The 14804-nt window shown below is 32.1% G+C and overlaps 1 protein-coding gene and 1 long non-coding RNA gene across 2 annotated transcripts in view; both read left to right on the forward strand.

Moving 5' to 3' along the window:
* Positions 1 to 14496, forward strand: part of LOC111709366 (bcl-2-related ovarian killer protein-like) — a 31676-nt gene extending 17180 nt beyond the window's left edge. Inside the window, exons 3-6 of the mRNA XM_023483013.1 lie at positions 2999 to 3124; positions 9232 to 9592; positions 10213 to 10295; positions 13737 to 14496. Coding sequence (XP_023338781.1) covers positions 2999 to 3124; positions 9232 to 9592; positions 10213 to 10295; positions 13737 to 13886 — 720 coding nt within the window. The 3' untranslated portion in view covers positions 13887 to 14496. The remainder of the gene's footprint in view (positions 1 to 2998; positions 3125 to 9231; positions 9593 to 10212; positions 10296 to 13736) is intronic.
* On the forward strand, positions 4013 to 6789 carry LOC111709369 (uncharacterized). The gene is made up of 3 exons (XR_002766838.1): positions 4013 to 4223; positions 4876 to 4947; positions 6683 to 6789. It is a non-coding gene; the product is annotated as an uncharacterized LOC111709369 (long non-coding RNA).
* Positions 14497 to 14804: the final 308 nt, after the last annotated feature.

Raw genomic sequence — 14804 nt, forward strand, 5'->3', positions numbered from 1 at the left:
TTATAATAAAAATCTGTGAACAAGGGAGAAGAGGAAGAGGGGGGGGAGAATGCAGATATATTGAATTACGGGCGGGGCTGACATTTAATTCAACATGTTCATATATCTTTATCCAATCTATGTATACTTCATTATATAAAACTACAATACATAATCAATAATTGTACATGGTTTTTATGTACCGTAAAGTGCACTATTTATCATATCTGTCCATAGACAGTGGGAAACAGAATACAGTGGAATTTGTGTCTTTTTTTTTGTTGTAATTTCCTACTGAACAATTTATGAACAAAGTGACCTGAAAATCTCTTGAAAACATAATCAGGTGCCAGTTACAAAATCCTCTGGAAGAACGAAGAATACGAAATTTCTTCCGTATTTTCTGGTTCTCACTGTATCATTGTTCATATACATATATCACTGTAATTCACCCTTTTTATTTTACATTTTACAAATAGTAAAAGTCTCGAAATATAATAAAACCCCTGACTAATGTTTCCATCATGTCTGAGGAATACAAACATAAAATTTTATGTTTTGTCGGAATGGTTAAAACGTGGTAATTGGTATACAGTATGGTTTTAAACAAAAGATACACCTATATTTAGCTCATTTCAAGATTAGGGTAGAACTTTCCTATTTTCTAGCTTTCTTTCAACTCACTACATTGTTTTCAAGGTGTTATATTTGTGACAAACTATTGATGAAACTGATTGATAATTCTCAACACTGATATCTATAGGCAACAATGAAAGTTATTCATCAACGGTTTTGGCCTCATCAAGTCACTTATACTTTTTGGTAGCCCTAGGAATATTCATTCTAAAACGGTCTTGTTCTAGATTTAGTTGAATAATACTGCTCGATTATAAATATTAAATCATTATAAATTATGATTATAAATATTAAATTCAATAAAACTTCTTAGATTATCATTTGTTAATACTTAAGCTTGACAAGATTTGCACATAATTTCCACAAATTCTTAAATCACGCTTAAGATTTGTTTATACATTTGCTTACTAGAATTTCTTTTATATGTATTCGATGAACAGTCTTTATTTAGTCTTTCGTCTTATTTATAGGTCTTATTTCCTTAACATTAAATTATGTTAAATCTCATCCATTATTTTAAATCAAGTATTCTTAAATTTAATTTAATTTCACACAAAGTAGTTTTACCTCTTAGTCACTTACTAAAAAGATTTAATTCATCTGTAACTATACAGGTTTAATCTCTTACTATGTATGTTTATTTTTTTATGGGATTAATCGTTAAGTTGCTCAAATTGATATGAAGGTTAAATTTACTCCGACAAGGTTTGAGCTAATCATAACTTATTCTTGATATTTTGGCACAAGAAAACACTCTGTAGAGTATATATATACATATTTGAATATGATACCTTACTATTCTTACACGCATATGTAATATGTATAATGTAATACATATATACAGGGTTACCCACAATACAATGGCGTACTAAACTATTTGGCAAAGAAAGAAACAAGCTTAGATATACAGGGGATCATTAATAAAAGAAAATAGACAGTTTACATTCCGTACAGTCGTCTTTTAAGTCTCATTATTTATGTGCAACCCTGTAGATACATGTATTTACAGCTACACAAAATTTTGGTTATTAAATGATAGATGCTAACTGCAGACGTCTCTAGGTTCACGACAAAACCCCAAAAATATTAAAAAGTTAATAATTTTCAATTATTTTTCTTTATTATATAATTTGGAATAATTAAAAAAAAACTATTTTTTTATGTATTTTAGTTAAATTAGGTTTCTAACGAAATTATAAGCTTAATATTTATTGGCACTCAGTTCATTTCAAGTACAAGTCCGACTTTTAATCAGCTAGAGCAAGCAGTACAGTACAAATACGGACATATAAGGAAAAACGGGACTCTACGTCACACCGGACTAACCAGAGTGCACGCAGCATTCGGTTTCTTCTATTTGAAATCAAACGAGTTTTGGTCTTTAATTCAATAATCATTTACTTTACAGATTTGTTAATTTTATACATTATCATTCAAAATGCATATGCCAACAAAAAAGTATTTGATAGAAAAGGCTAACAAATATATTATGTATTTTGGGTCAAATTTTGATCGAAAGTCACAGCTTTCTGGAATATTAACAGAACCGTTAAATCCACGTGACGTAAGAGTAATGATCCTCTTCTAGTGAATTTTATGTGACTAAACCTATCTGTAAACTATGAGGAAAGAGGAAACGGAAATAGATTCCGACAAACTTAAATATCTTTATATCCTATATATCCTGTGCAATGTCCATTATTCTGTCTCATTTCTTCTTCATAATATTGTGGAGAAACTTATTAGTTTTTGTAATATCCATTGTTCAAAAAAATTTCTGTAGATTTTCTAGAATTTTTTTTGAGAAATATGTTCCTAAACATCTAATTAGTTTACTATAGAATTTTTTTTAATAAAATTTTTCGTCGTCTTTATTTAATAATAAAAAAATCGATTCCCAAAACGTAACCACCCAAAGGGATGATTTTGAACGTCGACGTTGCGCTAAATCTCAGTAATTATACGTTATTAAAACGTTTTCTATGTCTCAAATGAATCCTAAAAAAAAGTCTTCAAAATACTACATTTTCAGTTCAACTCCTGTACATTGACGGTCACTCCCTTTAACAAAATTGTCTTCGAGGTCTTTTCTTTCGTGTGTAAACCTTAATTTCAAATAGCATGTACATTTTGCCTTTTAGTTTATCATTTCTAAATCCGGATCATTTAACGTGCCGGACTGACGTTTAGGCGCGCAGCTAGAACAAATTGTACAGAATGTACGTACGTTCATATATATATATTCAGACTTTAGACTACAGAACAGGACGGTGCACCAAGTGAACTATACGCTTCTGTTCTAGCGAGATTAATGTGATTTGTTCTGAAAATTGAAGTTATTGTAGCTTTTTTTTTTTGAAAAACTGATTTTTGAAATTCAAAGAAAACTAATTATGTTCTAAAATGCAGGAGATATCGACGCTTCAGCAATGTCAGTGACGCAGTTTCTAGAAAGCTTTCGACAACCATAGGCTGGAGAACGGTCAGCATACAGGAGGTTGTTACACAGGTGCATATAGTGATCGTCGTTTTGAGCTCCGTTTTTAAACAGTTAAAGTTTTTAAGACTTTTAGAGGTATCACACACTTCTGTTATGTAAATCTTGTATCAAAATTGCATGTTGATCAAGTGTTTATTTTTACCAAAGATATTTATCAAAACGATAAGTAAAACGATAAGTAAAATCTTTTTCCTTTTCCGTTTTGAAAAACCGTTTTGGTTAATATCTTTGAATTGAGAAAAAATTTCACATTGTCCGAAATAACTCAAATATTTGTTAAGCTCTTTAAATAACAAAAATCCGCAAATGTCTGAAAACGGATCCGCAAAATGATGCCAATCACTAGTCGTCCTACAAATAAAATTGATGATTAATATCATAATCACAAGATAGTAACTAGACAAAACTTGATAAAAAATTAACCAAGAAAATTACCTTGTCATTCCTGACAAGCATTGCAGGTTCGTAGGTGTATCTATAGATCTACACAACATAGGTTTAGACAAACATTATAAATAATAATTGGATGTAGGGGTACCATAAAACATTTTTGTTTGATTTTCATATGTCTAGATCTGTTTTATTCGAACTATATATATATTGTAGTGTGGTATAGGGTAAATTATATATATATATTGGAGTGTGATCCTTGTAAGTTACATAGGAAATGTACTGTGGCGCCTGTAAATTACGTATAATTTGTAGCGTTGTGCACGTTAAAAAAATATAATTTTTATCAGTGCGTGTATTAAGTTTGACTTGATGATCTAGTGCATATACATGAAGGTTACTCCAAAATATCGTAAAATACAGATTAAATAAATCCAAGCCCGGGGTTTTTTAATAACTTTATCAACCTTGAATACAATTTTCAAAAATAAACTATTTTTGCAGTAGTTCACGGACAAATTCAGAATTGAAAATACTACCAACAGTTCACAGAACCAGATCAAAGATCCTTCTTCAAACCTAAGGATTCGGAATCAAAAGAAAGGATTGGATTGACATCCTAGGATTCAGAACGTGTAGAAGAGGATTATATTCTAGAAAAGAGAATCCATATTGGATTAAAGAATACTAATAATATGGATTCTCCAGGGAGTGCTAGGTAGGAATTATCTTAATATATGTTTTAGTTTGTTTTTATGCAATAAACGCCAAAACACCTTCATAATTGCAGAATATTACCCCTTCGAAAATTGCTGAAGTAAGAAATTTTGCATATACAAAACATTTATTGAAATTTATTTTTAGCAATCCATCAACAAAAAAATCTGCAAAATCCTAAATTGTTAGCATTTAATAATGTAAAAAGAAAATTGTTCTTTAGTAAAAGAAACAGTAAAAATTAAGTAATTTTTGTTTAACCACGTTTTTTCTGTAGCAATCTATCTGATTACTAACCCTGACAAGCAAAACCATTAAAATACCTGAACTTAGAAATGTCTTCTGTAAAAAATGTCAAATCTCCTTGACATGATGTGACTCTCTTGCTAAGAATCATTNTTCGAACACATCTAGATGATGTTTATCCGGACATATCTAGCTCTGTTTTATTCGAACACATCTAGATGATGGTTATCCGGACATGTCTAGATCTGTTTTATTCGAACACATCTAGATGATGTTTATCCGGACATGTCTAGATCTGTTTTATTCGAACACATCTAGATGATGTATATCCGGACATGTCTAGATCTGGTTTACCGGACATGTCTAAATCTTCTTTATCTTTGCAATTAATAATATTGTATCTCCAGGTACAGAAGAAAACTATCGTTGGAATCTCCACGTATTAGAAGATTGAGTCCTCAACCTCAACAGGTTCACAGGTAGACATCTTCATCCTTCATCCTGGCCTATTCTTTTTTAAACATCGATGGTTTTTGGGAATCTTGAGGCTCTAAAAATTCCGAAACATTAATGATATCCTAAACTATTATGCTCTGCTTTAATATAAATGCACGATGCATAATTTTTACACAAACAAAAAGTAAAAAGCTAACGAAGCCCAAGCAATCGCTTTGTCAGCGTTTTCCGCAAATAATCACCAATTTAAATTGGACATTTAATAGAACATTTTTCTAAAATCATCAGAGTTAAATATTTTTGAGACTTCCAGTTTATAACATTTTATTACAGTCGTATAAACTATTTTTGCAATAGTTAAAGATAAAATAAAATTAATGTTTCTTAGAGTTTTGAAATAAGATGTCATTGAATTAAGTTCCAATAAATTCAGGAAAAAAGCATCAAAGTTTATTTGATTATTATTGTCATTTGTTTGTCGACAAATTCAAGACACAAACTTTAATCGAGGTTTTAAATCTTTCTAAAAATTTTAATTATTTTTTATAGCTTAATTTATTTCATATGAAAAACATTAGGCGATTCAAATATTTAAAAAATATTAATTTTTAATTACATAAAATTTCAAAGTTCTAAAACTTTTATGACTGTAAAATTCGAGCTTTGTAAATGGGTTGGAATACATTTAAAAATTTGACTGAGTTTGACTATGGGACTGGGAACTCTTATATTGTGGATATCTCGCATGGTTATTGTACCTTACAGGAATAACTAAACCGAAGAGATTAATCAATAATCCTTAAATTAAAAGTGCCCACAGTGGATATCGATCCAACACAACAGTTCCCAGCTCAGAATCCATAATCTTTATATGCATCTTTCATTAAGTTTAAAGTGCACAAATGCACTTTCAGGTTTATTTCTTTAAAATCTTTACTGCACTAACCAACCTTTATTGTATTAAATGGTATATATAGTGTAATGTAAAATATACATAAAAATTTCTATATTGCAATATTTTCTGAGGAACAAGCACGTTCTCTGATGGAACAAAATACAAAAATGAGGAACCGTTTTTAGCTTTTTTTATTTGAAAAAATGTAATTATTATTTTTCTCTTATTGTAAACGCCAAAAATGATGGTTTAAACTCTAAATTAATGAACTATGCAAATTTTCTGAATTTTTTTAGAAGCTTGTTTTCAATCAATAAAGGAATAAACTGATTACTTGTCCCAATATATAATTTTCATCTTTGCGAACCGAGAGCCGTTCATATATTTCAAACTATGAATTATCTAGATCAAATACGCAAAGTTTGAAGAATTAAAGATGTAAATATAAAAGTTGCACCGCTAAAAATTACGGTTAAACGTGAGAAATCAGCTCTTTTTTTAAATGATTGATAAAATAGTTTATGAATACACTAAATGGGACAGCTAAGATATAATATATTAATATTAAAACTGTAAAAATACAGTCAACTTAAAAAAACAGCCTTTATATTGCATTAAACTGAATCTTGTAACAGTTAGATGATAAATATTCTTTGCTAGAATATAAAAATTATTGTAAGTGTAGAAAATCTTTTTCTGTATTGTTATAATCGTCTGGTCTAGTCTTCTACGACGATTTAAAATAAACATTTTGGACGATCTTAATATGCTGCTTTATTCTAGTATATTTGCCTCAGATTCTTATATTTTTTGTACTTTTAATCTGGAGTTCAATCTAGAATATTCTATTAATTTTAATTCAGATTGTCAAGATCCCGGAAGATGTCGTTTCCGGCAACAACCGGTCAGCAGGGGTCAACTTCCGGTCAGGACATGGCAGACGCAGCCAGGTATAAAAAGATTTTAAACATGAGATAGCGCGGACTGGATTCCTTAAATTAATGTGCGTGACATTTAAAACACTTCGATATTTCAAGAGAGAAAAAAATTTTCAAAATAAAAAAACAACTCACAGATTACAAAGATAATACAATCGTTGTAATTGTTATCTCATTAACTCCTAAAAGTTAAAACCATTTCAAGTGGCCTTTCATATAAAGATCTGCATGCCAGATTCAAAGCTGTTTCCCTTAACATTTTATCTGAGTAACACTAAGGAAGATATCATCGTTTTTCAATCTGGAAAAGTATTGAATTCTGAATTTCTTTCATTGTCTATGCTGCAAAACTCCGGAAGTCACGAGTATAGACAAGCAATATAAAACAAGGATATATCTTTATGAATTTTACCATGACAAATTTAAATTAAATTACAAATTAAATTACAAATTTAAATTATATCTTTGATCAAGCTGCTCCTGTCCTAGCTGGGTTTTCCATAGTCTATTATAAACATCTTTGATCAAGCTGCTCCTGTCCTATCTAGGTATTCTATAGTTTATAATAAAAATCTGTGAACAAGCTGCTCCTATCCTATCTAGGTATTCTATAGTTTATAATAAACATCTTTGGTCAAGCTGCTTCTGTCCTATCTAGATATTCTATAGTTTATAATAAACATCTGTGAACAATAAACGTATTGATTTGTCACTTAAGTATATAATATAGATACACAACCCGGGATTAGAACACTGTTTAAACATTGGGGAAGAGAGGGGGGGAGGAGATGGGGTAGGAGATGGGGTAGGTACACAGAGATCCAGACAGCTATAAAAGGTTGCATCAATTTTCAAGACTGGGTGTAGTTTAATGTGCAGCAACGCCTTAGTCTTTGAGATTATCTTACTAACTAACTTTTACTTTTTTGTACAACTTAGAACTATAAAGAATTAGATTTTAGTTACTGAGAAGCAATTCGCAAATTTCTTATAGCTTTTTTGTGTAAAATATTGCAACCTTTAAATCACTGTGGGTATTGACTATTGATCCAGGCTGGATGTATTTACTTAGTCCTCGAAGTGTTTAGTTCAAGTCAATATGTTGAAATAATCTGTTGTTTAACATGCTACTAGCCAATACCTTCAGGTCATTTCTTTACTTGGAACTTTGGGCAAACTTAATCAACCCACCCCNCATAATTAAAAATTGGTTTTTAATTATCTGGTTGAGGGGGGGGGGTTGGATTCCGACCAGGGGGGATGATAGTTCTCTACCTGTGTGCTCAGTTAGCTGTACTGTACACTTACCTGTTTACTAAAATTGATATACTATAGGTTAGGCCAGAATCATCTTATAATAAACAAATATGAAGTACGCTCTCGGTATAGTTGATGGCCAATTAGTAAAGGATTTGAGTACATCATCACTCTATACACTATAACCTCGTTGGCTTTATTATATAAATGATCTAAGTTCTATAAGTAAAATATATCCTAAGAAGAGGTAGAACTAAGAACAGGATTAAAGGGATTGTTTAATGTTTACTTTAATAGGACGTAATACGTTTTATTGAAAACAAACAACATTTAGTAAAGACTGATTTCTTGTGCCCGGGGCCGGTCATTCGCACTCTAAGAAATGTCAAATTTTAATCTGGTCGAATTAAACTTAGTATAGCTCGATTCTTAAATGTTGATGAACGTTTAATTTAATTCAACAAAATTTAACGAATAATGCTCCTAAGCTGAATTTGGCTCCGAGCCTACGGTGCTCCAACAAATTTTGTTAGGATAAAAATTTGACATTCATAACAGTGTATTACTACTTATAGGATTAAACTAAGCTGATTAATTATAATTATATAAATTATAATATTTGTTATTGTTCACTTTAAAAACTAGCTCATATCTGTCCTGAATCGTCAAAGTAAACTGTAAACAACTTATATTTTTAGTTAAAGAAGTTTTAAAGAATATAATGATGAAGCAAGAACAAGGCTCATTAGTTTAAAACGTTCACACAAACAATACAGTGTAACTAACTGTGACAGGATTAAAACCAAGCACAAGAAAATTATTATCAAGGACGAAGTAAATAATTTAATCTAAGAAAGAAGAACACCAACAGAAATTGACTCTACATAGTTTTTGAAGTACTATTCTAGGAAACCCAGCTCTAACTGGAAACCCTCTGAACTTAGAATCTTTAAACCCAGCTAAGAACGTTTCTCTTCCTAGTTCCCCAATCAAATTTTTAGGAAAATAGGTCCAGGGGTTCCTGAGTTCTGAAGGGACATACAAACGAACAAATACACAAGCAGAGATCACTACTTTATACACATAGATAACTCGTAAATTAATAAATGCCATGAACATTTCTCAGTACCCTTAGATCCTTTTTTAAAAATTAAACTTTATAAAAATCACGGCTCTTTTTCTGATTGCCAATGCTGTAAATCCATTTTTTTGTTTAGTCAAAGAGTATGTGCGGTCAACACATACGTGCTTGGTTGAAGCGCAGAAGTCTGTTCAACAAGCGCCTCGGTCTTCAAAGACTAAAAAGCGTATCCAACCTCCCTGGCAGTATGGCGGTCTGTGATGTTTTTGTACAGTTAGAAGCCCTCTCGTTAGAGATGGAAAGACGACATCCAAAACTTTATACCGGAGTTTGCAACCAGATGGGGTTGACTGTGGCGAGTGAGAAATCCATGGCGAAGGCGTTAAGTTCCATGGCGCTGGAGATATTTAAAGTTGATATTACATGGTTTAAGATTGCCAGCTTTTATAATCTTGTGAGTGGAACTGCAGTGGATTGTGTGAAACAAGGCCATCCAGGAAAATACAACTTGACGCCATTCATATCTTATTTAAAACATTTTATGGACTAACTATCTGTCCTTGAAATTATATTGTTATAACACTTTTATTAAATTTTAATTTAACCGATCTAATTTTTCAAAGTTTCAATGATATACAATTGACAGTTGGTTCCCTGATTTTTAAAACAAGAAAAAACTGGTTTTTGTACACAGTCAAATTTTCTAACCCCTTTCTCTTAGCAAGCCAATGTCGTAGACCTTTTATATTTCAAACTATGAATTATTTTAAATAAAATAAACTTTGAAATATCAAAGGTTTCCATCATCAATTTGAAAAATATAGGATAAGAAATTTTTTGTGTCAAGAACTCAAGTCTTTTCAGAAAAAATAATTTCAAAAAATAGTTCTTGATAATAACAACAAAATAGGAAACAATAAAAAACATTAACTTTCCTTCATTAAAAACAATAATTGCCTCGATTATAATCTCATTTCTTTTTCACTTTTTTAATTTTTCACAAATGTATAGTGAATACCATTAAAAGTCAAATGCTATTAAGTCATAAATTAACTTTTTTAAATTTTAAAATCGAAATTTCATTTTTGAATGGCGGCTTAAAATTGTTATTGTGTAGAGTATTTGTATGGTTTGGTTGAAGCTGCAGGGTTGGTTATAGAACGTGATGTAGCAAACTGGATTGCAAACCAAGGAGGCTGGGTAAGGATGATTTAATTATTCTTAGACCCGCCCACCCCCCGGCCCCCCTCCCCTTGTTAAGAGTTTATGCTTTACACAAACATGCCATGGTTTTCATCCTTGTATTCCTGGTATTTGCATTAAAGTTTAAACACTGGGATTCCATGCATGGACCATAAACTGATATATTATCCAAACCACCTTCATTATATCACTGGGGTTCCATGCATGGACCATAAACTGATATATTATCCAAACCACCTTCATTAGATCACTCCTTACAATCCTTAAAATCTTAATCCTTGGATCGTTGAAGCAATCCATCAAATCTTCATCAAAATTGGATCACTAGATCTAGCGATCCTTTAAATCTTTATCCTTGGATTCCTGGATCCTAGCAATCCTTTTAAACTCTATCCTTTTATCCTTGGATTCTAGTAATCCTTTAAATCTTTATCCTTGGATTCCTGGATCCTAGCAATCCTTTTAAACTCTATCCTTTTATCCTTGGATTCCAGTAATCCTTTAAATCTTATCCTTGGATCTCTAGAGATATTAATCTTTTGAGAGATCCTTAAAATCTTTATCCTTGGATTCCTGGATCCTAGCAATCCTTCACATTTTTATCCTTGGATCCATAGATCCTTTAAATCTTAATCCTTTGATCCTGGATGATGCTGGAATCCTTAAAACTTTATCTTTGGATCCCTGGATTCTATCAATTATTTAAATCTTTATCCTTGGATCCTAGGATCAAAGCATTCCTTTACATCTTTATCCTCGGATTCCTGGACTCTAGCAATCTTTTAAATCTTTATCCTTGGATCCCTGGATCCTAGTAATCCTTTCAAATTTTATCCTTGGATCCCTGGATCCTAGTAATCCGTTCAAATTTTATCCTTGGATCCCTGGATCCTAGTAATCCTTTCAAATTTTATCCTTTGATCCCTGGATCCTAGTAATCCTTTCAAATTTTATTCTTGGATCCCTGGATCCTAGTAATAATCGTTTCAAATTTTATCCTTGGATCCCTGGATCCTAGTAATCCTTTCAAATTTTATCCTTGGATCCCTAGATCCTAGTAATCCGTTCAAATTCTATCCTTGGATCCCTGGATCCTACAAATCCTTTCAAATTTTATCTTTGATTCCTGGATCCTAGTAATCCTTTAAATCTTTATCCTTGGATCCTGGTATCCTAGCAATTCTTTAAATCATCCTTGGATCCTAGCAATCCTTTCAAATTTTTTCCTTGGATCCCTGAACCCTAGCAATCCTTTAAATCTCTATCCTTGGTTCCCTGGAGTTTGCAATCCTAAAAATGAAGGCGTGCAGCGCGAATTAGATTTTCTGCACATTAAGATTGAGGCACAAATGTTCGTCTAAGGCAGGCAGGCGTAAAAATTAATTTTTCTCAATTGAAATTAATTTACAAATGTTTAATTGCCTTAACGATTTTGTTATTCTTTATTTCTTCCCCACTCCCTCTTTTCTTTCCCCTGAACTAACTCAGTTTTTTTCTCATCTCATTTTAAGCTTTACAATTGCCTATTCCCGTCATTCCTTTTATGGATAGTGGGTGCACTATTAAACCAAATACGGGGAGTTTATGGAAGCATTGTAAAATATTTACCTTCTAGGGCACAGAGGTGGTATTGTTTAGTGATTCAAGAGAGAAGGAGGGGGGGGGGGTCCAGGGCCCCAAGAGGAAAGAAGGGTGGGGTCCAGGGTTCTTGGTTTATTAAATGATGCATTAAATACAATCTTGGAGGTACTGTTTGGTGTGTAAGCCTGAACCGGAGAAAAACGTGGATTTTAATGTTAAAACTTCGGATAGAGTTGAATCTCTGTCGGGCTGTAAAGATTCCTAAGTTTATAAAAAGTAATCCCCCCTCTCCCTGTTCCCCCCCCCCATCCCCCAAGCTGGTAGAGATTTAGCTTAGAAGTGATTTTAACGAGGTTTGCTGAATGCTGGTATTGTATCCAAACCATACTTTTTTAATATATTTTACACATGCGCAGTCCTCATTCTCCTTTTTCTTATTATTATCCTCATCTTCAGATCCTGTCTCCCATATTTTTCTGATCCAATTTGCATAAAGTAAGAACAAGAAAACTTCTTCTTTGTTCTTACTTTAACTTTAAATATTTAGAGAATTTCTGCTGTTATTTGTTGGCACTGATATTTAGATAGTTCAGTGGACTAATGTTTTCTAGTTATCACGTTAATCCTCTTTTACTCTCCATCCTTCTGCATTAACATAATTAGACCAAGTGTTCAAGAACCAGCTTAAAATAAAAAAACAGTCATTATGTTAATGTTTAGAACAAAAATAAGCATATTTAACAAGAGGCGTACCAAAGCTGTCAAGTCTAAATGTTAATCCATAGTAGTAGTATTTGTTACAAAATGCCAATATGTTTCAATGTTACAGCTCTTCTTATCAATTCATGTTCATCTTCTTAAAGGGAACAAAAGTTGTAATTGAAGTGAATTTTTCCATTTAAAAAATGAGTGGCATGTCCAATTTACAACAGTACCCTTTAAACCTTTTCGTTGTTCTCTCTTGAAAAGTGTTTAATTCTGATGATTTCCTCTTTTTTTCTAAAGTAGAAGTGCAAAATGTACCTTGAAGAAACCTCAATTAGAAATAAGATAAGGAGATAGTGAATACTTCTTGCATTCCTGATCAGAAACAATTTTATGGGTACCATTGTACATATATCGGATATGTACCATTGTACATATATCGGATATGTACCATTGCCATTGTACATATATCGGATATGTACCATTGTACATATATCGGATATGTACCATTGTACATATATCGGATATGTACCATTGTACATATATCGGATATGTACCATTGTACATATATCGGATATGTACCATTGTACATATATCGGATATGTCTCTTTAAATATAAATAAAGAGTTACTTGAAAATAACGTCTAATATGGGAATGAAACCATAATACAGTGATTTTATAATAAAAACAAAACAATTCTAAATTTATAGAATTCTGGGGTTTCTTAAATGTGGCTTATTTTTTAACCAATTGAAAAGGTTTGCTTTGAATTTATGGTTAAACATTAAAGCTCCTTAAAATGAGAAGAATCGAAGAAAGATATCCAGCTTTAAATTGGAAAATGTCACATCTCAAATATGTTTGAAAAACTGTATAACTAGTTCAGGAGGAGGGGTGTGCCCACTAGCCATGCATTGAAATCTCTGAAAGCCTGTAAATAAATCCTGGACGTTTATTGAGCATAAAATAAAGAGTTTGAGTTCCAGGTTTAAGAATTGAGAGCAGAGACCAACACGGAGTAAATATTCCTCAGACATTTATTTCTCTGAAACCCATTGTTTATTTTCATATCTTTCTATGCAGCGTTGAAATCCTTACATTTCGCAATCTACAGGGGGTTCGAATAAAAATGTAATATATTTTTATTCCAGGTTGCGATCCTGTCTAAATACCGAACTCCTGAGGATAGCAGTGTGTTCCAGATGATCGCGCTGTCTGTCGTCGGTCTGATCGTTTTTCTCGTCGCGTTCGCGATTGTTTTAAAGACAATAGGAAATTTGTTTTTCTTTTACCAATCCTAGCAGTTCTCCTCTCAACCAGTCAAAGTAGTTCTCCTCTCAACCAATTCTAGCAGTTCTCCTCTCAACCAGCCCTAGCAGTTTTCCTCTCAACCAGCCCTAGCAGTTCTCCTCTCAACCAGTCCTAGCAGTTCTCCTCTCAACCAATCCTAGCAGTTCTCCTCTCAACCAATCCTAGCAGTTCACCTCTCAACCAATCCGAGCAGTTCTCCTCTCAACCAATTCACGCAGTTCTCCTCTCAACCAGTCCGAGCAGTTCTCCTCTCAACCAATCCTAGCAGTTCTCCTCTCAACCAATCCTAGCAGTTCTCCTCTCAACCAATCCTAGCAGTTCTCCTCTCAACCAATCCTAGTAATTCTCCTGTTTTTCCAGTTACGTTGTGATTTCATACTTTTACTATATATAAATCCTTAGTTAGTTAAATGACAGAATCTAATAATACTTGAGGAGCAAGTGTGAAAAGATGCCAACAGATGGATCCGATATTATAAAGATCAAACAGTTTTTGGCAAATCCAGAGTTTATCTTGTCAAACTTAATTATATTATGTTAGTTATTTATTTATGTCACACAGTTTATATTTGTTGTTAAAAATATAAATGCATTATTTAACAGTTGCTTAGTGGCAAGTTAGTATAATCTAATATATTTATATATTTATTTAATGAAATGACAATGATATTTACGGACGAGCTGTAATGTAAACTGAAATATCTCGATCCATATTTTTTCTTTCATGCCAAAGTGATTTTTTACATAAACAAAAACAACATGTGAAGAATATATTTATTGGTAAATGCAGGGTGAGTCATATTACACTGGATTGCACATGATATTATTATATATGTCCAATGTCTATTTTTCAAAATCCAAACCAACATACTTCTAAATCCATCTAAATTAAACAGGAAAAACAACAT

Source organism: Eurytemora carolleeae, unplaced genomic scaffold (assembly GCF_000591075.1).
Source record: "Eurytemora carolleeae unplaced genomic scaffold, Eaff_2.0 scaffold954, whole genome shotgun sequence".
NCBI classification, from domain to species: domain Eukaryota; kingdom Metazoa; phylum Arthropoda; class Copepoda; order Calanoida; family Temoridae; genus Eurytemora; species Eurytemora carolleeae.